Source organism: Teleopsis dalmanni, chromosome 2 (genome assembly GCF_002237135.1).
Source record: "Teleopsis dalmanni isolate 2A chromosome 2, ASM223713v2, whole genome shotgun sequence".
NCBI lineage: Eukaryota > Metazoa > Arthropoda > Insecta > Diptera > Diopsidae > Teleopsis > Teleopsis dalmanni.
In genome coordinates this window covers 84,041,952-84,067,620 of record NC_051847.1, presented here as the reverse complement: position 1 = coordinate 84,067,620, position 25,669 = coordinate 84,041,952, and the positions used below count along the sequence as shown (strand labels likewise).

The 25,669-nt window shown below is 31.9% G+C and overlaps 2 protein-coding genes across 2 annotated transcripts in view; both read left to right on the top strand.

The window, feature by feature from the left end:
• LOC119680591 (tyrosine-protein kinase Dnt) overlaps positions 1–25,669 on the top strand; it is an 85,441-nt gene that overhangs the window by 11,131 nt on the left and 48,641 nt on the right. Inside the window, exon 2 of the mRNA XM_038093496.1 lies at positions 17,248–18,274. Coding sequence (XP_037949424.1) covers positions 18,163–18,274 — 112 coding nt within the window. The 5' untranslated portion in view covers positions 17,248–18,162. The remainder of the gene's footprint in view (positions 1–17,247; positions 18,275–25,669) is intronic.
• LOC119674950 (uncharacterized protein K02A2.6-like) lies at positions 2,281–6,519 on the top strand. Its single transcript, XM_038086107.1, has 2 exons — positions 2,281–3,145; positions 3,407–6,519. Exons 1-2 carry the CDS (start codon positions 2,281–2,283, stop codon positions 6,517–6,519), a joined length of 3,978 nt encoding a protein of 1,325 aa, XP_037942035.1.

The window sequence follows — 25,669 nt, the reverse complement described above, 5'->3', positions numbered from 1 at the left end:
AATATAGAAGAAGAGTATAGGTAGGTAAGTGTAAATACTTTTAGTTTAATGCATGAGCCAATATTTGAATATGACTCAAGTGTTGAGGACTCAGTACAGATCTCTGATGCGGATATGTTGTTATCTGTTTAAGCAGTACTACATACTTTATACAACCCTCATTTTTATTTTATCAATCACAGTTATTTGAACCGATCATTAGACTTTTAATTAACGTGAACATCTTTAACGAATTTGTATAATTCCATATATTGTAACAGTACCAAGTAACCCAGATGGATAAGTGTGTTCCTGTTTAATTTAGGGCATTTGAAGAGAATGTGTTTAAAGGTATCAATTTCCATTTCAAAAAAGCTTCATGAAAAAGGATCATTTTGTTAAAATGAGATCTTAGTCAGCAGTGTTTCTCAGGAACCTGGTCAAGAAATGAATATTTTTTCTGTTTAGTGTAAATAGTCTATTTGAAACTATCCGAAATGGGTTGATGAATCTGTTGATCTCTATCTTTGGAATTTACACTGCATTCAATACTTTTCAAATTAAAAATATTGCAAATAACTGAATACGTGTACAATATGCGCTCTCGCTTAGTTTCAATTAATTAACTTTGGGATCTTCGAAGAGAAGCCGACTTCATGTTCTTCATATCCCGGAACCTATCGTATTTTAATGCAATCGTTTTATCCCATTTTATTGATTAGTGATTAACCGGAGTTAACGTTTAGTAAATGCGTAACTCCCTTAAATTGTAGCCGTTAAGTGTTTTTCTCTGTTTTTTTCTGTTGTGCTCATTCATGTTATAATATCCTTTTCATACTACAAACTTCTTACGAAGAACTCTAAATTATGCATTCCATTCCGTATTCTTTTTCACAGTTACTTTTATCAGAAAGTTATTTGAGTTATGGGAATAATGAGGGGCAATAAAAGCAATTTTGCGATAATGTGACAATTTCTGCAATAATTTTGCAATAGCAAGTAAGTATTAAAGAAACTAACAAAAATGTTTGAATAAAAACTTGAAAGGCTTTTTAGGTCAGAAGGTTATAAGAAACAACAACAAACCCATGTAACAACAGCAAAACTTAAAAGGGTTGAGGAGTTAACGAACATTGATTCTTAGAGTCTACAGTGCATATAATAGCATTATGGTAGAAATTGCTTTAATGTCCTCTCATTTTTCCAGCTTTGACAATAAAAATGCAGTGTGAATGCACAATTAATACTCCTCAGGATAAGATTCTTTAAACACGTGCAAAATGCATTAAAAAATTTGACTATTTTAAAAACAAAATAAATTGCAAAATTATTTGCTTTTGTATCCATAAAGTTCATATAATTTTCTAATAAGTATGCCGACAATCATCTGTTTTTATTAAATACAAATGAACCTTGAAAAACCTTCACACCTTGGTGAGGAAAATAAATATTACATAAATTAAAAATTTTTTTTTATTTTACGTGTTATAGTAAGTTATTTGACGGCATGAGACAGAATATTTCAACCATTAACAACGGGATTCCATCACAAAACACTCAAAAATCCGTCTTAGATTCATGCATTGCGTACAAATGTGTGAAATAATAATCTTTAATGTACTTGAGTTTAAAGTTCTGCTCAGGACTGAATATAGTCTCTTTTGTGAACGTGTTAACGTTATTTTTATATAAGCTCTTTAAACAGTAACTGCTATCATTGATTAAAGATTCTATTAATTAATTATTAATATTGTACTAATATTCATATCTCTCAGATCTTATCAAATGGTGTTACTTCATCTCTTTCTCGGTCAGCCATTTCTTCTCGCTATTCTCACTTAACTGGTGATATGAATGTCATTAACTAGAAGATATAAGCTAAAAATAGAGAAGAATGGAGGAATGTCGTAAAACAAGCTTAGGTCCTACATGGATTATTTAGTTATGAATGATGATGATGATGATTGTATTAATATTAAACATTTTGTAAGCCTCGGAGATTATTGTCATGTATTTTTAGTCGTCCAAATTTTTTATAAGTTTCTTTGACTTCAAAATGAAATGTAATGAAAAGAAATGTATTGTATCTTGCTAACTGTTGGCAACTCTGCCAAGATGACAGTTGACAGATAAAGTAGAATTAACATTTTAATTCTGTCAGTTATTTTGAACTTGTGAAATAATAATAACTTGGAGTTTTTTTGAATAAATAAATATCTAATTATACAGATATAACAGTGGCGACGAGGATATTTTTTTTTGGAATTACATTGAAAAATATATGTACACAAAAAAAAAAAAATGAATCCACAAGAATTCCAGTTATTTTTCCAAGAAATGCAAAACCAACGTGCGAAAGACACCGAAGCAATGCGTGAACTTTTCAAGGAGTGTTTGCAAATGAAAGCAGTTCCGAAAACAGAAAAATCGGAGCAAACAATGGAGATTTTAGCATCGAGTCTAACGGAATTTGTTTATGATCCAGAAAATAACTTAACATTTGAAACGTGGTATACGAAGTATGAAGATTTGTTCTTAGTAGATGGTAGCAAACTTGATGACGCAGCGAAGGTCAGGCTTCTATTAAGAAAACTCAGTACAGCTGTGCATAATAAATATATGGACTTTATTTTGCCTAAGCATCCACGTGAATATAATTTCACTACAACAGTGGAGAAATTAAAACAACTGTTTGGACTCCAAAAGTCACAATTCAGCTTACGCTATAGCTGCTTACAGTTAACCAAATCAGATACCGACTATACTACGTACGCAGCCGAGGTTAATAAACAATGTGAAAATTTTAAATTGAATAGCCTGTCACTGGACCAGTTCAAATGTTTAATGTTCGTATTGGGGCTGAAATCGGAAGCAGACTTCGAAATAAGAACCCGAATATTGACCAAACTGGACACAGAAGCTGATACCATCAACTTGGAAAAACTTACAAACGAGTGTCAGCGTATTATTAATTTAAAATCCGACACAGCGCTGGTAGAAAATAAATCACGTGAAAATCAGGTGAATCGAGTACAAGCAAATAAGCTTAAGAACAATCACAAACCGAAAACACCATGCTGGTTTTGTGGAGCAATGCATTATGTGCGTGACTGCCCATACAAAAATTATAAATGCGAAGACTGTCACAACATAGGCCATAAAAAAGGTTATTGCAAAGCGAAAAATTTATCAAAATCAAAATGCAATAGCAACAACAAAAATAATAGCAATGGTAAAGCAAAAACATTTTCACAGCCACGATCCAACAGTATATACACAACGAACAGCATCACAGCTTCACAGCGTAAATATGTCCACGTTAAAATCAACAATGTGCGAATCAAATTGCAATTTGATACTGCATCGGACATAACTATCATTTCAAAATTTAATTTCGACAAATTAAATATTTTAAATACAATGGAAGTACAACCAGAATCTGCTAAAAGTGCAACTGGAAACTTACCATTGTACGCAAAATTTACATGTGATGTGCAGTTAAAAGACACAATTAGAACACTTACGTGCTTCGTTACAACGATCGATTTGAACGTATTCGGATTGGACTGGATAACTGCTTTTCAACTTAGCGATATGACGCTTAACGCTATTTGCAGCCAAATTTCAACAACAAAACAGGCAAGTAATGTTTCAATAAAGTCGTCAAATTGCAAATTTCTTCCGGAAAAATTATTTCCAGAACTTTTCGATAATGCTATGGGTCTTTGTAATAAAACTAAGGCACATTTAATTATTAAACCAAACTGTCAACCTGTTTTTCGACCTAAGCGCCCGGTAGCATACGCAGTTCAACATTTGGTTGAAGAAGAAATTAAGCGACTTCAAGATCTCGACATTATCGCACCCATAAATTACTCTGACTGGGCCGCACCAATCGTAGTTATCAAAAAGCCAAATGGTAGCATTCGTATTTGCGCTGATTTCTCAACTGGTCTTAACGACGCGCTTGAATCTTACAAGTATCCACTACCGCTTCCAGAGGATATTTTTGCAAAAATTAGCAATGCAACAGTATTTAGTCATATAGACCTTTCGGACGCTTTTCTCCAAATCGAAGTTGATAGCAAATCGCAAGAACTTCTCACAATAAACACGCATCTAGGTTTATTCAAATACAAGCGTATGGTTTTTGGCGTCAAAACTTTTCCGGCAATTTTCCAACAAATTATGGATAAAATGCTTGCGGGCTTAGATTGCGCAGCAGCTTACATTGACGATATCTTTGTCTCAGGTAGAAACCAACAAGAGCATGACAACAACTTACATGAAGTTCTACAACGTATTTATCAATACGGGTTTAAACTCAAGATCGCAAAATGCAATTTTTCAGTTCCTGAAATTGCTTACTTGGGATATATTGTCAGTAAAGACGGCATTCGCCCAGATCCAAAAAACATTGAAGCAATCAAGACAATGCCTGCGCCAACCAATCAATCCGAACTTAGATCACTCTTAGGTGCTATCAATTTTTATGGAAAATTCATAAATCACATGCGCAAATACCGCGGACCATTAGACGAACTACTTCAAAACAACAAGCAGTGGCAATGGACAGAACTTCATCAACGCTGTTTGGATGGTTTCAAGCAAATTTTGTCATCAGAGTTATTATTAGCGCATTACGATCCACTAAAAAACATAGTAGTCGCTGCAGATGCATCTAACTATGGGCTCGGAGCTTGCATTTTTCATGAAGCTGACGACGGTTCAATGAAAGTAATATGTCATGCGTCCAGATCACTAACGCCCACAGAAAAACAATATAGCCAAATAGAAAAAGAAGCTCTTGCGCTTATTTTCGCGGTTACGAAATTTCACAGAATGGTTTTTGGGAGAAGATTCAAACTTCAAACAGATCATAAGCCTCTTCTAGCTATATTTGGTGATAAAACGGGAATTAAGGTGCATCAAGCAAATAGACTTCAACGTTGGGCAATTAAACTGATTGCATATGACTTCGAATTAAAGTTTATTTCAACTAACAGTTTTGGGTATGCAGACGTTTTATCACGACTCATACATAACACAATCAATCCTTCAGAAGACTATGTCATCGCTGCAGTAGAGTTTGAAATTGAAAGTAAACAAATTTTACATAACTCACTTGATAAGCTGCCGCTTACCAGCAAAATGATTACTTACGAAACAGCTAAGGACAAGGTTTTAGCTAAAATTCTCGAATATGTAACTGAAGGATGGCCATCAAACTGCAACAACAGTGAGTTAAAAGCTTACTTTAACCGAAAAAACGACATATGTATAGTTGACGGATGTTTAATGTTCGGACAACGCATTATTATACCTCAAATTTTCCGAAAGCGCATTCTTAAAGAAATTCACCGAGGTCATCAAGGCATAGGTCGTACTAAAGCCATCGCGCGGAACTACGTTTATTGGTCAAATATCGATCACGATATTGAAGCAATGGTGAAAAGTTGTTCAAATTGTGCCGCAGCAGCTAAAATGCCCACAAAAACAACTTTACATCCTTGGCCAAAACCTTCTGATTCTTGGGAACGGCTGCATATTGATTATGCAGGACCAATAGATTCATACTACTATTTGGTCGTAATCGATGCGTTCTCAAAATGGCCAGAAATTATACAAACAAAATCTATAACAGCAACTCAAACAATTTCCAGCTTGAAAGAAATTTTCGCTAGATTTGGGTTACCGAAGACAATAGTTTCAGACAATGGTACTCAATTTGTGAGTCACCAATTTCAAGAGTTTTTAGCGGAAAACGGCATTAGTCATATACGAAGCAGTCCGTACTATCCCATGTCAAATGGACAAGCCGAAAGGTTTGTGGATACTTTAAAGCGAGCACTCAAAAAGTTAAATGGGAAGGGGGTAACTGCTGAAAATCTTCAAACATTTCTACAAGTTTACCGATCTACTCCGAATAAGCAAAATGAGGACAGTAAATCGCCAGCTGAAGTTTTACTAAAAAGAAATATCCGTATTAAACTTGATTTGATTAAACCAACGCTGGTGTCAGACCCAAATGCCAAGTTTAAATACAAGTGCGATACACAACTTAAAATGAAAGCGCAATTTGACAAAAGGCACGGTGCAAAGCCAAAGTTTTACGAAAAACAAGAGCTCGTTTATGTCAATATATTCAAAAACAAACACTTTGAATGGACAAAAGGTAAAATAATCGAACGCATAGGTAACGTCATTTATAATGTTCGCTTACAAAATGGCAAACTTATTCGTGCACATGCCAATCAAATTCGTGACCGTAAAGATCAAGAAAATGAGTTATCTTTAGAAATATGTACTTCCGAAGATATCGCCAACGAAAAGTGTTTAGTTGATGCATTTGGCCTCTACGAAACAACACCTAAAGATGTGGTCGAAATAACTAACAACAACATGGTTTCGACTCCAGATCAATCTTTCAACGAAGTAACCGAGATTGCAATCCCTCAAACTGAGAAGCACAATGAGGCAGTTGTTCCGTATACCCGACCAAGGCGTACTAGACATCCTGTTGACCGTTATAGACCCTAGAATCACCGCATTGGAGATTTAATCTCAAAAGGGGAGGTGTTGGCAACTCTGCCAAGATGACAGTTGACAGATAAAGTAGAATTAACATTTTAATTCTGTCAGTTATTTTGAACTTGTGAAATAATAATAACTTGGAGTTTTTTTGAATAAATAAATATCTAATTATACAGATATAACACTAACAAATACTGTAATTACCAAAAAATGTATCTATACTATCTTTTATTTGTACAGTTAAGCATTGGTTCCAGAGTTTATAGAGTTCAGAATATATTGATTATCTTATAGTTATTAAAACTTTGATTGATCAAATTTAATTTTAATCAGTTTTCTTAAATCTTTGGTTTTCTTAATTAAACCCGAATCGCACATATCTTCACAAATATGTGAGGTTAGATTATACCGGTGTCCAAAGAATCCACTTAGGCTCATTATGTTACCATTCAAGAAACCAGAGGTTTAAAAATCACCTTGAACTTTAATATGCTCTTTGGAAGGAGGCCCTCCCTATTCAAAGGAGTTTAAAGTTAACTCTTATAAATACTAGTGGTTTTGCAACCCGAAGTGTGAAATACAGTGACTATAACAAAAGTTCTGAAATATGGTTTTAAATGTAATTTTAATTACCATGTAAAGCTACAAGGAGACTTTCATTTTAATATTCATTTATAAATTAGGATATTGTCAAATTTGTAGTTTCCGTTAATGCACACTACGTTTTTTAATATCGACTTAATTGATTAACTTAATTTGTAATTTCCGTTAATCCACACTACATTTCGTTTAGATCGACTTAATTAATTAACATTTCTATATATATGACTGACTATTCCTAAAAAATAAATTATTTTTACCTTTTCGATAATAAAAACTAGATAATAAATTTATAAAAGTTAAAATGTTTTATATTTTTTGGCTAGAGGTTAAACATAAAATGTTATATCACTATATTAGATATTACTATATTTCAGTTCCTCTAAAAGTATTTAATAGCTATTTTTCTATACGTATATATGGAATACTTATGTACAACGTTAACTTCAGCTTTTGGTATCACTAAAATGTGAATGCTATGTATATAGCACTACGACGAAATGAAAAAGAGTTCAAATTACGATTGATTTATTATAGGCTCTTAAATGAAATTAATTAGAATTCGGTATCATTAACGATGACGAAAAGTGCAAAAATGGCGTTTCCAATGATATACTGATATTAACTTTTGTTTGCTGGAATTTAAATTAATTATTTGGCAATATTTATAGCGATACATTCATCTAAAGTTGCAGACAGAAGGCAACAGAGTGTCAGTATTAAATTATGTTTAGCGAAGAGGCTACTGCACCATCTTGGCCATTAGAAGAGCTCAATTCATACATTATACGAGTAGCGAGTAATGCATACATAGGAGCGAGTAGAGCTAAATTAATGTTCAAAATTTTGTGCAAGTTGCAAGCTGACGTGTTACGAGGTTCAACAAACATTGCCAAATGTTTAACTTGTACTCTGAAATCCTGTGCAGTTGTGCACAATTAATTATGGTTTAGGCTCAACTAATGCTCTGGCCCCGAACACCCGCAAAATTACACATGTAAAATGTAATAATTTTATGAGCACACACTAAAATCCATGTCCTTTCCCCGAGTGTGTGCGCCTAAAATTTGGCTTTTTGAATGCATGGCGCTAAGCGCCACTTTAGACGCCTTTTATCTCACTAAATTTAGTACTTCTAATTACAATATTTTGCGCTTATTTATCATCCTTGAAAGGAAAATGTATTTATGCTCAGACAGATAAACAGTATCTTTACTTAATTGTACACACAAAAAGTTATACGTAAAGTGCGACTCTAGCTTTTTGTCTGCATTACATCCGTTTATGTTCATTGGTTTCGTTGCTTTCATTTGCCAAAGGAACAAGTAATAAAGATACGAGATACAATGCAATACAATACATAATGAAATCGAATGGAATGGAGTCGAGTAGAGCACAGTTGCACTGAGTAGAACGTAGTAGTGTAGAGATGAAGGCTAACTAATAAGATAACTCGAATCGGTTGGTGTAGTACTTGTGGGAACACATTACAACATTAACGACAAATTGTCTGTGTGGAATACCTTTAAGTATACCAGTAGCATGGAACTAGGAGTACACACAATTAAACGACAAAATCTAAATAATTTATTTCGGAATGCTGCTTCGTACATTATTTGGCACTTCACACTTGGATAAGCCAGAAGTACGAACAATGGAACAAGAAATCTAATTTCTTGTAATATGAATTATTTACAAATTATTACAACAAAAATATTAGTCGAATTATAAGTACACAACTATAATTTGAAATTTATGAATATTAATAACGGTGACACATAACTCCTTAGTTGTTAAGTGCAAATAAATAAAATTTAAATATCACAAGAATAGTGTAATAAGTCTTAACAGAGATACAGACAGTGTAAGGCATTCATTATCTGTACCAAAAAGTAGTCTTATTTATATATATGTGCTAATATCGCTTGCCTCAGTCAAAGATTAAAAAAGTTGCAATTAGCTTAAGTTATACTATCTTATAATGAATGTTTTAACAGCTTTCCTTATGCTGTAACTTCAAATTGCATAATCCTGGATTATTTTTTCCTTGACGCTTCGGCAGGTTAGCCTGTTTAATCTACTTAATCTTTGATCTACTTAACGTCCCTTACCGATGGTTCTCTAGTTTTCTTACATCATGTCCTTACTGTCTTATTTAATTTACTTAACAGCTAATACTTATTTTTCACATTAATTGTTTACTTAGGCAACAGTTCCCTATAAAACAGAAAACCTCTCCGGTTTAAACAATTACAGAATATAGTGTCTTCCCGGGTGAACGACCAAACATACACTATTTACAATAAATACAATAAAGTACTGCCTAGGGTATAGTGTCAATTGGGATGCATTTTTTATATTGAAATCTTCGATTACTATATTTTCATCTTTTTCATCTTTTTCATCTCAATCTTCGTACTTTGGTACATTAACATTTTCCATGAGACTACTGAATATTTTTTGTTTTTCGAAGAAAAATAACAAAATCTTTTAAATTTTTTTAAATAACAGTTTCCTCATTCTATATTATTCCTTTTCATAATTTTATTTTTACACTTAATTTTTTAATACTTTTAATTTCTGCATCGCCACTTTTATAAACGCGCTAAATTTATTTGATATTCTATAAATTGTACCCAGTTAAAACATATTACATATCACCTAGATATCTTGATATCATTCGATATCATATACAGAGCTTTATGAAAGAAATTGTAAAGCCCAAGGACAAAGTTTCTATTCGCCATTTTTAGTGGTGTTAGCTTTTGGTGGTATATTCTTCAAATTGTTCTGGTGTTTCCGCTTAAAATTTGTTTTTCTTTTTCCTATCACTTTGACATTTGATTATTTTATTGTATATGTATATGATTTTGACAACTTGTTAGACTGTTTATCGGTGAGCACAAAGGATCTGTTAAATTACCTTAATTCAACGGAATGAATTTTGTTGTTTTGCCCTTTTTATATTTTAAGGGTATTAAGAGTATCTCAAAGCACTAGAAATGAGGTATTGAGGTATAGTGAAAAAGCGTTATTTTTAGCGATTTGATCAAACTTTAAGTTTGTAAAGTGAAGTGAAGAGTTTTACTTCGTAATTAATGTGATTAAAATTTATTTAAGTAATTCATATGGTAATAAACTGAGAGGATAGCGTTATATATCTCGGCATCGCGTTGAACAAACGATTCACATGGCTTAAACATGTTCAACTGTAAAGAATTAGCTGTACCAAAATTCTTCATTACCCCCAACCGCTATTCAGAAATGAAAATCTCTAAGAATTGGAAACTGATAAATAACCAAATAATTCGTCCGTCACTTCTATATGGATGTGTCGCGTTTAGCAAAGCTTCAAACACTACTATTCGCCAGCTAGAAATTGCACAAGGCCAGGCTCTGAGAAGTCTTTTCAAAGTACCATGGTACATTAGGACGAATGACATCCTCAGGGGCTGTAAGATTGATTCCATCAAAAAATACATAAAGGATAGAGTCCTGAAATTATTTACGAAAAGTGACAGATTCAAATGGTTACAGGCTCGTCGGGCAAGTATGCAGAACTGTGGTCAATTATTGCTTAGTTTGATGAAGTGATAAACAATAATTCAGTCAAGGCGTAAGGAGGGGTTTTGAAAATACCTCGAGTTAAGAATGAGTAAAAGTGCTCAAGTGCACTGGCTCATATAGCTTCAATATAAATTTGCAATGTGGTATTTTCAATTGATTTACTCAATGCTTAAGTAAATAATATAGAGTATATTTATTTGTACATAACATTCGTTAGTAATATTTTTATATAAAGCTTAAAAAATATTAAAACAGTTCCCAAATCTTAATATATTTGAATTTTTTTCTTAGAAAAAAAGAATTTGAATTATAAATTTTGAAGTACTTAAAAGATATTTACGTGAGTAAACGATGATGTGGTATTTAAAAATTAAAGCGACGCGTTCGCGGTATCTTAAATTTCAGACTCCATAAAAGCACTCTTCTGGCACTTTTGTATTTAAAATGTTTCAGTCAATTTTAATAATCTTTTTATTTATATTTTTTTTTTGTTTCTCTTAAATTTTCCAAAAAATTTTGTGAAACAGCAAACACAAGCCATAATTTTCAATTCAATTATAAAAGCCATTTCATAAATGAAACGCTTTCACTGAGCCTCCGGCGAAATCTATTTTAATTTCGCCTCCCCAATGATGAGCTAAACTGCCACTCCGAACTTCAAGAAATTGTAATAATGTTCCACAGTGGTTTCCAATGTTTACGGGAATACTCGTATACTTACGTCCTCGTACATTTTGTTCATTTTTATTGCTCCATTCCCATTTTCGGTTGCTGCAAATAATTTCGATATTTCTGGTGGGGGTTAACTACCCGCCTGCTAGCATGCCAGAGGAAATCAGGAAATTAGCTGCAATGGGGGCGAGTCAAGCAATATGTAAGTTCGCATATTGACAGAAAATTATTATTCATTAGTCTGACGATGTAATTGAAAAGTTTTTCATCTGATTCAATACAAACATTTTGATACGCTATCATATCATATTAAATGAAATCAGGCGAGTAGCGAAATAAGAAATGAGAAACTCGAGCTGAGATGAACCGAACTGAACTGAGTTGCAAGTTGGCAAATAACGTAGTAACCAATTTGTCATTGATGATGTGGAAGACAGGCGTATGTGAAACTATGCTGACTAATCTTTATGTAGATACGAGGAGCATGCGAGTATTTAGTCAAAGTTGTTTTTGTCAAATTCTGCTACAATACTCGTTTATATCAGTCGTTTTGCTTTTAAGGCTGCTGGAGTTACTAAAATGTTACTAATGATTCACATGACGTTGCTAAATAATATGTGACTATGCAACACGTTCGCTAGCAAATTGAAAGTATCCGCATCAGCATACAGATAATTTTTTTGCTAACAGCTTGATTGCCTCATATTACAGTGCGGGTGGCTTATTATATATATCCCTCCATCTATCTATCCAATGCTCTACGCAAACACATTAAAAGCAACTCGTTCATCTGAATATTGACAATTTTTCTTCCAGGGCTGCTGTAACGTACTTGTTGTGTTTATGTGGAATTTGTCTTTTGAATTATTAATGAGAATTTCTTTAAATGTGTCCCTTCAGAAGATATCCTTCACACAGCTTCGAGTAAATAAAAACGAATATGTTGATGATGATCGCTATTGTAATTATTTAGTTGCCATTTGAAAAACATAATAAAAATTCAGTTTGCTGTGCATATTTTGCAGTTAAGTTGTGACATAATTTTTTATCTGCAGTACTTGTGCTTTGTAAGGACTTTGAAAAGAATTTTTAAGTTAAAAACGATGTGAAATGTTCACAAACAGTGTGCAATATAAAAGTTTATTGCAGTACTATATACAGGGTATTTGATTTGAAATTATTTTTGTTTATGAACAACTTTAATTGTAGAGATGAAAATAGTGTTTCCGATTTCTTTGATACAGACGTAAGCAAAGAATCTTTGATTAGAGACCCTGACAAGCCAGAATTTGAGAAACAGGTAGCATAACTCTGATGACAGCATAATGAATATAAAATTTTATTTTTGTGATAAAATAGCTTCAATTTCAGCATTATAAGGATTATAATGGTGTAATCCGAAACCCCATCATATTTGGCATAACTGTGGGAAAGGTTTCCTAGATGCAAAAGTTCCCGAGACACTTCTACACCAAAAACACATACATAGTTTGACAAATTGTCGATGAATTTTTACGTCACACCAACAACGAAATACTTGTCATGGCACGCATGGAAAATATATCCGATGGAGTGGAGTATATTGAATTAAATTAAACCGGCGACTTTAAGAACCCATTTAAACTAACTGGTACATTGTGTTACCATTTTAGAACTCGTAGGCTTAAAAACCATCTTCCATCCTTGACAAAGTCTAATATGCGCTTTAGAGGGACGTTCTAGAGCTATCCAATATCCTCAATAAGGACACCCTAATACAGTCGGTACCACGTATGCGTTAGGCAGTAACAAAACAGATGTGTTGAACTTTCATCGTTATCTACACAATGGACCCTAAAAAGGTACACAGTTCTAAGACAATTTAAAGTGGCTCAATCAAACTCCTTTGCTTGTTTACTAATGTTTAGTCTATTAAATAGCCTTCCTTTATTTTGAAACTAAGTACATTATTGTACTTAAAAGACTTTTAATTAATTTTACAGAAAATGTATTTTATTTTTGTGACTTTTTTTTTCTCATTTTATGTATTAATATCTAATTATATTTCAAATGGATCCTGCTAGAGAGTTTTCATTCTATCATACACTGTTTTCTCATAATTATCCTTATAGGCAAGCTATCCTAGCATTATTTTCAATAAAAATGCACAAATTTATTCATCAGTGGTTGTATGCACTGAAGAATTTATGTGTTTTTATTGAAAAAGAGATTCGTTAGTTTGCGTCATAGGAGGCTTACAGAAAAGCAATATGTGATAAAAGCAAAATTCTCTCACAACATGTATTTAGAAGTCAATAAAGTATTTATACACAACAATGGGAAGTAAAAAAATATGGATGTTTTTTGCAGAATGTGCGTTTCCGGAAATATTATTAAACATATTCCGAAAAAAATTATATTAAGCCATCATAGTTTTCAAACCCACTACAGTACAACGACGTTTTAATTATCAAATTCAAAAATATTTAATGTACTATAAAATAGTATTTCTTTATATTAAGTTTATATTTATATGTAATTTATGTTATAGTCAATATTCTAGAAAATATTGTTACTAATCACACTTCACCTCCTATACGAAGTTATATTTTGCATGTACATCGAAAATGCCGAAAACACCCTGTAAATCGCTTTGATGTGAGTTATTTTTAAATGAAAATAAGTTCTTTCATTAATTTTTTTTTTCACAAGACTTGTACTAACTAAGTCAATATAGACTGAACAAGATGTTAGGCTGCAGCCTACGATAAAATTAAACGAAGGTCACGCTCTTTTATAAAACAGAGACTTAAGATAATGTTAAACAAAACTAAAGACTTCCAAATAAAATAGCAACTCATAAATATTTCTTTTTAATATAAATAGTAAATATTTTTGAAATTTATCTAATACGTAAATATACAATTTATTTTATTACTTAGTAAGTTTAGCTAGAAATCAATTCATTGTCATATTTAATATGTTCTTAATTATTTATACTTAGACTTAAATTTAGACTTATTTATACTTAATCACAGGGATGGTATTACGGTTTTAATAATAACTTATTTTAGTTTGATAGTTTAATAAACGTAAGTAAGTAGTTTAATAATAATTTTATCTACAATGAATTATAATTATTATTATATAATTTAAATATATATATTAAATGCTAGTTCTAGTTTCAATGTAGAAGAGTATAATTTTGTACGTAGATAAAAAATAATTTATACAGATTTTTTTCTATATCAAACAAGTGGATAATTTATAAAATTTAAATGAAAATTCGATTCGTTCAGCTTTCTTCAATCAAATAAGTTTACTAAAAAAAATTTGTTATTATTTTGATATAATAAATCTATTTAGATTAACAATTGAGTTAACCTTACTTAGTTAAAAATTAAGAATTCGAGAGTATCGCAATAATAAAAATATGATGTGATTTGATGGAATTTGAAGCATAAAATATTTATAGGATAGCATTATAGAAATAAATTTAGAAAGCCCACTTAACTTAACCTTTTTTAATCCAAATAATTTTACAAGCAAGTTATATTTGTGTCTTTATGTACTACTTAAACTAACTTTAAGTATAACTTTTGTTATATATAGTACCCGTTTTAGCAGCACCAACGCTATAGGGGAAATCACTACAGTATCCCCTATCCACTATAAAGATCGATATGAAAAGACCTCTGGACGTCACTCTGCAAACCAGTTGAACAAGTTTTTCACCGATTAATGACAAAAGCTGAAAATATGAAGCTCTCGAAAAATGACATAAGGTTATAGATAATAATGGCCAGTATATACTTGATTTAATTTTTTTTCAATATAACAAATTCTTAATACTCTTAACAAATACAGCAAAAAAAGAGAGAATTCTTACCAAAATCACCCAATATTTTAAGAATATTACCATAAATAATTTTTGTGGTAGTATAATATGGGCATAAACTTGAACCCACTTCATGGTATTGAATATTGGATAATGAATATTATACCCAATACCGAGTTTAGTTTTATAATATGCCCATACTATATAATATATTTTGTAATAGTATTATATATCCCATTATTTTAATATAAACTACAAGCAAACATAAATTCAGTTTTCTGAGATTTTAAAGAAAAATGGTATACAATTGTAAAATGCAATAAATGTAATTGTTTCTATTCCGATAAACAGGAGTTAATACCACAATTCAATACTTTATTGAACTAAAACTGAGAATTTTTTACAGTGATTTGATAAAGAATATGAAAATATGAATAGTTTAGTTCAAATAACAATGAAAAGGATTAACTTTAAACCCAACTGAAGAACAATTCCGATTCTATAATTAAAACAATTACTAATTTATTGCATTTTTGGATTATTACATTTTGGGTATTATATTTCTAAATATCTTTGTTTCGTTTTTAACTAAATTTTATTAAATACAAATGGGATGATCAGTATACTCAATCACTGTACTGTACTTTATCTTTATGCACATTTAATGAAGTGCCCTCACATGTGAAGGGCATCTTTTTAGTTTGAAAAATATTACTCATACGCACTGTGTATTCAGAATGCAGCATATGTTGTATGCTAGAAAATATTTATAAAAATAAGAAATGTTCATCAATAGTTGTAGTTTTGGTAGTTGTTATTCAATTTTTGTTTATAAACTTATAAAATTTTAAATTTTGATTTTTCGAATGTTCAAATGTTATTCAGAAAATTCAACAACTTATTAAAATTCCATACGTTATCGATGGTAAAAGAAACATTTGTGCTAAAGTAGAATATATGTAGCATTTGATTCAATTTTGTTTTCTTTTAGTATGAAAAAATAAAATAGGTTCATTATGCATTGCGCTTTGTTATCTCATCTCACACATGCAGCGATTTTCAATGCAATATAGATACAGATACATATATTCAAATGAATGTGTTCACCTGTACGCCTTCCTTATTTTGTACTCCATTAGTATTCAGATAGGATTGCAGTAAACTTTCCAACTTGCAACCAGTATTTTTGTTGATATTTGCTAAAAGTTTGCGAAATTTCCACCTTTACACGTTAAAAAATAACGTGTTCGTTTCGGTTTTGCTTAAAGGAGAAAAAGTATTTTTCGTCTGTTAAATAAGACTTTCTTAAAATATTTTATTTAGATTTCACGTAACTTTCAAATGTTGAAGTATTCCGCAATTTCATTTTCTTTCAACAATTCCGCAAAATTGTGTTTTTAGCTTTACAAACTTTTTTCAGTATTTTTGCATACAATTTATGTATTTGTATCTTGTGATTCCTCAAAAGTCTACCAAAATACTCGAAAACAAGGCATGGCTCTGAATCAAAACCAAGTCAAACCAAAGTAAACCAAGAACAATGAAGTCAAGAAAATCATTAAGACTAGGCGAGTGGTAGCCTACTCTACCCCAGCAGTAGAGAAGAATGAAGTGTGCGGGTTTCCTAGGAGCCCAGGCAACATGTCAACTTGTGGCGTACATTGCGTGCTCACTCACTCTGGCTCATTCGGTTGCTGCTTCAGAACTGTTAATCTTTTCAACTTTTTAATTACTTTTTCAAGAAGTTTAAAACATTTTGAATTGTTTAGAGGAAGTTTTTGTTACTGTCTTTTTTTATGAAATTGAGTTCCTTTCGCACATACTCACATATTAATACATCCACTACATCCACAACACCCACAACAGTTATTTTGCTCGATATTTAAGTTTTCCATTTTAGGTTGGTCGAAGTACAAAAATGTTTTTTAATGTACGTGTAAAGCAGAACACATATGTATAAACTTTTATAAAAAACATTTTACAATATCTGTAATTTTTTTAACCTTTTTTCTCTTTAATATAAAACGAACGAAAAAATTGTAATTTCATTATGTATTTTTTTCAACTTTTTCTTTTAGCAAAATAAGTAACAGAAGCCAACCGAATACAGGAAAGGATAGCATTGATGGCGGCACATGTTTAACGTTTTTGAAAAACCAGTTTAATCTGCCAATAACAACTCTCAACTCCCAACAAAATCTATCCAAATCGTAGCACATAAAGCAGCACAATCACACATTTTGTACGTGGCGCATTTGCGTCCAGCAATCCGCTCCATACACAAATCCCATATAGCCAGCAAAAGCCAGCCATTCAACCAAATAGACAGTTTGCCATGCATGTCTACTGCAACAGCACCAGAGCAGCACAATACAGTTGTGTTGTTGGCGGCAACCACTTGTCACTTGGCTAAGGTGGCATACAAAACCAAATTCAAATCACAGTCGTCACCCTTGTCCATGTAAAGGATTCGTCGTCATTCTGCATGGTTGTCATGTGGTCACTTGTGCTTTGCAAAGTGTTGTAGACAGGCGTTTTATCAAACAATCTTATACACACATATCTACTTGAACATACCTAAATACTATTGCAAACATATAAACAAATAGACCAGTGGACAGTGGATAGTGGACAGCGGACAGTGTGTCTGTTATACGTGCAGCAGTGCGAACGCCCTACAGGCTAACTTCTCAGTCTGTCATTTTGGATTGTCTGCATATAGGAGCAAACTGAAAAGCGCAAAGGAAAATAAAATTGCAAAACGAAGTGTTCGGTGCCAAGGAGTGGGAGTCACATATGCTGTACGGCCGATAACTTTCAAAGAAAATTCCATTTTAAATTGGCTTTCGATAGTCTCACTCACAGCAGTGGCAGATAGTATCAAGTAAAAGGACATTTTAAAAAATTTTTTATCTGCAAAGACTTCAACTCACTTTGCATCAATAACAAATTCAGCTAAAAAGCAGTACACTTCATTGGATTTACGTATCATAATGGCAAAATTCTGGATCTGCCTTTGGTGCACAATCGTCTCTTGGTATCCACTTTTAGCAAACGGATACCTAAATGTGTTCATTAGTCATAAGGAGGTTATGAAGCTAATGGGTAAGTTTGTATTTTAAAATGAATAAAACTAAATGAAATATCAGTTTCAAAATTATTCAAGTAAATTGGTTCGTTGTAGCATACAAAAGAACTGATATTTTATTCAAAAGTGAATTTAATTATTTTCGCGACGAAATCAACGCTTTTTAAAATTAAATTAAATTGTGTTGTGCGACAGTGAAAATTGATATTTGCTTCTTTATATTCGGAAGTAGAAAGCAGCATCTCACTTTAAATGAATTATATAAAAGATTTTTGTTTGGTGGACTTGAACAAGAATTTATATACAGTGCACCAAGTCGCCGGAATTATTAAGCAAAAAAAAAAAAATGTAGCAATAAATAAAAATTTATTTAATCGACTCAAAAGTAAGTTCATCAAATAGTGTACAGATATTCTACTCGTTGCTGTTATTAATTATATATATTTCGTACATACATTTAAATGAGGCCTTCAACTTGTTATTTTTCTAAAATTGACAAGAAAAACCTTCGTCAAAATGTTAATTTCATTATTGGGAAATTTTCACTATATTTTCGAAAATATATATTGCCTAATTTCAACTACTTGATTGGCTCCAATCAACTACTGTTAATTACTTTCAACTAATTTTTATAAATAACATTTCCAATTTTTATTTACTTAAAGGAAAAAATCAAATATCATGTCAACTTTCAAGAAGTTCTAAAAAACTATTGAGCTATTTCCATTTTTCCAAAAATACTCATCCCTTTTCTACAATCATATCGCGTTCTTTCAACATTTATGTCTATTAGTATGTACATTCAGTTCTTTATGGCCAGTTTTAAAGTATTTAAAAAATTGCTAGAGTTTATTGCATTTTCACAAATATTAGTCTCAGGCATTTTGTAAATTTTTTATACATAGATGCGTATTTCTATAGTCATTCTTTAAATGACTTAAAGTAATGCCCTGATTGATATTTTATTATATATAATTGCTGTTGTTAATAGAATTGACAGGTTGCAACAGAGATCTGCTATGCTATGCTATATTGTAAAATAGTTCTTTAGCTAACCCAGACAATATCAGTATTTCGACAAACCCCACAGTTTCAAGATCCTAGTACTCTAGGATCTTGAAGGTTTAATGAAAACCTTATGAACAACCTGGATTCCTTACTTACTAATTGCAGAGCACGAGAGAGGATCGAAGCTTCGCTCTGCCTTTCATAGAATCTGTTGATGCCGGTGTTCTTTATACCCATCTTTCGAAAGTAGTAATTTTTATAAATATGTGCAGTTATGAAATCAGTGATTATTATGAATGATTACATTTCTGAGAAATCTGTTTTTGTTGTTGTTCTGAATAAGCTATATGAGTAATCTTTAGTCCTGATTCTATGTGATAAATAAATATTCTGTAAAGAATTTAGTTTCTCTTCTTCGCAGTTTTAGCAGCTTTTACGGTCGAATATCTCATGGCTAAATATCTAAGTGAGTGCTAATTTTTTTGTTGTTGATACATGAACCTAGGTTATATCGGCAACCCTGAGAATTTACTAAGGCCTATTATGTTGCTATATAAGAACACAAAGGTTTAAAAATCACCATGAACCTTTAACAAACCCTAAGATGCTGTTCAGAGGGAGGTCCTGGAGCTGATCAGGATCCTCAAAAAAGAAAACCGATCAATTAAAAAAGAAGATGTAAGGCACTTTCATTGTCCTTTCCACAACTGCGACGGAAATGATTTAGTCAAGATTTAATTCTTAATTGATTGATTCCTAATTGATCAATAGTTGACTGATATTATTTCGGGGCATCTAAATGAGAGAGTTGTATTGTTTGTTAATGAAATGGGATTGTGGCGTATTGTTCAATATTCCTATTTTGTACTAAATTGCTCAACAAAAAAAATTCAGCTGTTTTGAAGGTATGATTTCATTCAAACAATCTTTAACTTATTGATCCTTTATTATAGAACGATTTATCTTTACTTCAAAAATAGTCCTAAGTTTCGTAAATCAGTTTTTTAATTAGGTCAATTTTATTTCCCTGTATTATTTTGTAGAAGTCTGCAAAAAAATAGTAATTGCTGAAGACTAGATCTGGAGAGTGCGATGGAAGGGAAACCATAGCTACTGTAGTAGTAGTAGTATTTGCTTTATTTTACTCTATTTTAAATATGTTGAATTACATAGAAATTTATAACAATTACATTATATATATAAAGCTTACAGCAATGGCATTTTAGCCGCCTGTCGTAAAAATGTCAAAGCTTCTGTATTATAGAAATGTCATGAAATTAATACAATACATGTTATATGAAGGTAGAATCCTTCCAAATCATGTGGATTTACCAATAGTGTTGGTATATAGAAGCAGCAAACGAGACATATTGAGTAATGTGATATACGTAAAATATTATTATATAAATTATGTTATCATATTGTTATAGTTACTATATCATTCAGAGACATATGACAGATAAATGTGAAGGGTGGAAAAAAAATTATAAGAATACTTTCTATATCTTTTTTCAATATGACTTAAGTAATATTTCACTAATTACTTATGTAAGTAAGAAAGTAACAATAACTGATTTACTTAATAGAATTAAGAGTAAGACGAATTTTTTTTTTGCTAAATTTTCATTCCACCAAGATATTTCACATTTGAGTAAACAAGAATATTAAAGATTGTTTATTTTTTTCGGAAAAATTTGTTCATTAAAAATTCAATAAAAGCAAGAAGAAAAACTATGATTTTTCCTTCAGGTTTGCTTCTTTTAAGCTTTAAATTAAAGGAGCTAAAGTTTTGCTTTTAAAGAAAATTGTTCATTGACTTTTACTAAATCACAGCATGTTCCACTAAAGTTTCTTTTTCTCAAATAATTTATATAAATTACAAATGTGCATGCATTTTAGCATTTCGTAGTTTGTTTGCTACTTTTACTTTGATTAATAATGCGATATCGATAAATAATATAAAAACGTCATTCATCATTTATGTTAATGGCCTGAAACTTAAATTGAACAACAAAAATCCTTAGAAGAGCCAAAGCAGTTCTGCTTTCCGCTGCACGACATACTAATAAGCTTCGCCCTCTTACATCTGATAACAGCACTAAAATTTCGATATTTCTAAATCGATTTCTTGTCTCATCTAAGAGTTTAATATTCCGAATCTATAAATCGTATAAATCGTTGACAAAACCCAAAAGCAACAAGAAAAACAGAAACAAATACAAAACATAAGCGAAAACTACTTAAACTGGAAAACCGCAAACAACAATTTGAAGGCAATTCCATACCAAGTGAATTGCTTGAAGTGTACGGATGTATCATCACACGAAAGCCAAGAAAGCATTATTAATGGATTTTTCGTTTAGTGTGACAGTGGCAATAACTCGGCCCACCAGTAGCAAACGACCTTGCCGAACTTTTCTCCATGCTCTTCCACTCCACGGTGTAGCCAATTCGTTAGTTTGCGGTGCGTATTCCGTTAAACGTTTTGATTCAAAAATTGATTAATGACAAGTAAAAGTGGTCTTGCCCCAGTTTTGTACGAGCAATAATATTTTCCGGCACTTAAGTGTAATTGATGCAAAGAGCTACTCCATATTCAGTATTTTTCCATTTTATTTTATATTATTTTTTGGATTTTTTTTCCTTATTTTTTCGTAGTAAAACTTAGGATTGTTTGCCTAATCACGTAACTCCAATTAGTTAATGGAGAATAGCCGCATAAGTAGCACGCACGTCTCTCCGCGCCATCTCGATTACACGTATTCACACTTTACTACTTAACCATGTCACAATAAAATTATTGGAGATTGTATCAGAAGAATAGTTGAAGGTAAAGGAAAGCCAAGTGTTGGTTGTAAAACTTGAGCACCTGAGAAACCTATTAAATTGTCAATATTACAAAAAATGGGTCAAAATTAAATGTGTTTTATTACAGGTTAACTGCTGACAGATTGGGGATAATATTTTGCACGATATAAGTAAATATTGTAATAAATATGACCAATCGTATATCTTGGTGGAAAGTACGCATTACTTTAACTAATTCTGGATATTCTTTTACTGAATTGTTTAGATATTTATTTACTATACACTATCAAAATGGGATGGATTGTAATAAGAGTAAGTCGACGCCAGTCAGCGATTTTTTCAAAATTAATTAGAAAATTATTTAACCATAACAAAAAACTCATAAATAGGTAAGCAAAAAAAATTTAATCCGATCCTGGATACACTGGATTGACTGGATACCACACTAGATGAATTTCGGGGGTTAAAATTTCATGTACATTAACTATATTTGATTGTGTGCATGCATACACAAATACTGATTTCAATTATGAGAATTACTCAAGAATGAAAATGAAATGATCATTGGTCAGTTATATTGTTATTTACCAAAATTCAGATCGACTACTACACTCTGGAGACCAAAAAATAATCTAAACAATCAAAGGCAAGTTACAAAGCGTTGGAGAAGACGAAGACAGAGATTGTATTCAGATTACACAGTTTTCGTTACTGTTTTTGGGTTGGTACGAGTATATTTCTAATTGAGAACCTCAAATATATTCTCTTAATAACTGAAGTAGTTTTTGGAATATTAATAAAAAAATGAAGTGTCATTACTGTATAAGCTCTCCCTTTCCCCATTTATGTAATATACATTTGAGATGAATTTAAAAGCTGGAGTATTTTAAAGAAAAATTTATCAAGTTAAAAAACGTCATATGCACAATAATTTTTTATAGATAAAATTAGATAAGAGTGAACAGGAAACTAGCTACAAACAGAAAAATAATTTGGTTGATTTAACCAGATTTTAACTAAATGTCGGGTGAACATGTTGGTGTCTTTACCACATGAGCTAAACTTTTTCCAACAAAATATTAGATCAATATAACTAGAGCATATTTTTCTGAAAGTACTAGCGCATTTGTTGATATTTCAGTGCTAAACGACTCTTTAACTGAAGACCAAAATGACAGCTATTCATCTTATTCATTCATACAGCTATTCATTCATACATCTTAATATCAGACGATAATAGGAATGCCCGACACCATAATCTTCTTCTATTCTATACCTGAGGTAAATATTCAAAAATAATGTGACTGAAGTTCACATTCTCTCCTAAAAATATCCAACAATCTATCTTCTCAGATGGTTGAAATGGCAACATAGTCTATAGTTTGCTTTGGATAAACTGCTCGGTTCTGTTCTACAATGGAGAAACGCTCTACTATACTTGTAGGAAAGACTCAGCTCTTTGGCCAACAATTAACCTGAAATGTGACACCAGTAAAAACTTTCTTCGTTTACAAACCATTTCTCTATCAGAGATCCTGTTATGAATCAACTTGTTCCACTATAAAACTCTGACACATATTCAACATAATGAAATATATATATATAAGAAAATTGAATGGCAGACCTAATCCGAGCAAGATTGTTTGTGGACTCATTATCATTGATTTCTGGCACCCAGAAAAATACCACTTTTCATTTGTTTGCCAGTTGCTGCAGCATGTTAAAGCAGTCTAACGAAGTTCTTAAAGAAAACTTCTAAAAATACAATGTTTTGTTTACTGCTTGGCTATATGTGAAGTTACAGCTGTAGGTAGCTTTTATACTTTTGGCAAGGTATACTTGAGCGCAGTCCTCGATGGCATAAATCTTCGCTTGAAAGGCAGTAATCTATACGCCCAGTACAAGCAATACTGTGGAGTTGTTGGAACCGAAGACCACTGCAACAACTTATACTTCTCTGTAGCCTTTTTTATGTTAGCTGCAAGATATTTAAATCTTATCTCTTGTAGGAATAAAATGCCTATCGCTGTTATTTTCTTTTTCTTTTGGCAGTAGAAAGCAATGAAAGCCAAGGTGTGAAACTTGAACCCACTAATACCAAGAAGATTTCAGCTATCAGACTGTAAAAGACTTCTTCCTGAAATCGCATTCCCTCGTACAGTAATCAAGGGGGTAAAATATAAGAACTGATTAATAAGCAATTTCTTTAACAATGACTAACTTTTCCTCTATCGTTACTTTGCATTTTGATATGTTCTTTATTGGTTAGTGTAGAGCACTAAGTTCTAAGTACCATTTTGCAAGTGAAAGTAAATTCCATTTCCTATAAGCCAACAATAAGGCAGAAATAACCAGAGAAATACAATAAACTTCGTAGTGAATGAACAAACAAAATTTTAAGTGCCTGCAGGAATACAATTAGGTGATTACAATAAGCATGCATAAATCAATCCTGGCCAGTTCCATAAAAGAGGAGAATTGTGTGTAAATTCAGTTTCGTTTGACGGCTTTCAAATTCATTACAAATTGCAAAGGCAATGATCAATAATTTTCTTGTTCCGTGCGCAATTGTTCCACAAATGACTTTGTAATTATTTCAAGTTCACTAGTTAATTAAATTAATTATTCCGCTCTTTGTGAAGCAAGTTGAAGGTATCCCTTTGTGTAAGGACGATGGTATGTAATTATCGTAATTCGAATGTGCATGTGCCTACGTACTTAATATTAATGCACCGTAATAAGGATAGTAAAATTCGTTCGCCTTTTTGTCGGAATCAGCAGCGTAACTTCGCGGTTGGCTTAAAGGATTTATCTGTTGTAAGTTAATACTTTTGAACTCATATTGAAGTGAACTCTTACACTAATACTGACTTTAAAATTTTCTTTTTGCGCGCTTTGTTCTTGATACTGGGGTTTCAGGTTTATACGTGACTCTATGCCAAAATGAACTTATCCTTGACTCAAAAAGGCGCAGTTTGCATAAAGTTGCTGCAAAGATAATTACAGCCATTAGCTCACTTTAGTTTCCAAACTATTTTTGTAAGTTGTTTGTGCGATAATGGATTCCACTTAATTCACACACCAATACCATAGTGTGCACATAGTGCACAGATACATAAACACATGAAGGAGCACAAGGAATCAGTAAGCTCTCAGCTCCTCGCATCTGCATCACATGGATTTTAAAAAGAAATTTAACGCATAGTTAGCAAAAATGTTAGATTGGCGTGTTCATGACGTTCATGATACTTTCGTTTGTGCTCACGCTTGAGATGCTGTAGAATTATGCGAGTTGGAACTTTATTCCTCAAAGTTCTTAAAATACTAATAACATTTTTAAGTGCGCCCGGCAACATGAACCCAAACACTTGTGCATTTCGTGTGTAATTTCTTTCTAATTTTTTATTTTTTTTTGTATTTGTTGTTTTTTGTTGTAATTTGTTAAGCTTGAAGACATTTGTAAGAAGAAACATCAAAGACTAACTTGCCGAGATTGCATTCTTACGCACCCCTGATCACAAAACCTAACCTAACAACCAGCCAAAGAGCAAATGAAGGGATTTCGCTACACATAATATTTCTGTTAATTTTTATTT

Bases quoted from the DNA above. Each gene is read 5' to 3' on its own strand.
- LOC119674950 (XM_038086107.1), top strand. From the start codon at position 2,281: ATGAATCCACAAGAATTCCAGTTATTTTTCCAAGAAATGCAAAACCAA. The intron at 3,146-3,406 runs GTTATTGCAAAG...ATACAATGGAAG, and splicing joins CAACATAGGCCATAAAAAAG to TACAACCAGAATCTGCTAAA.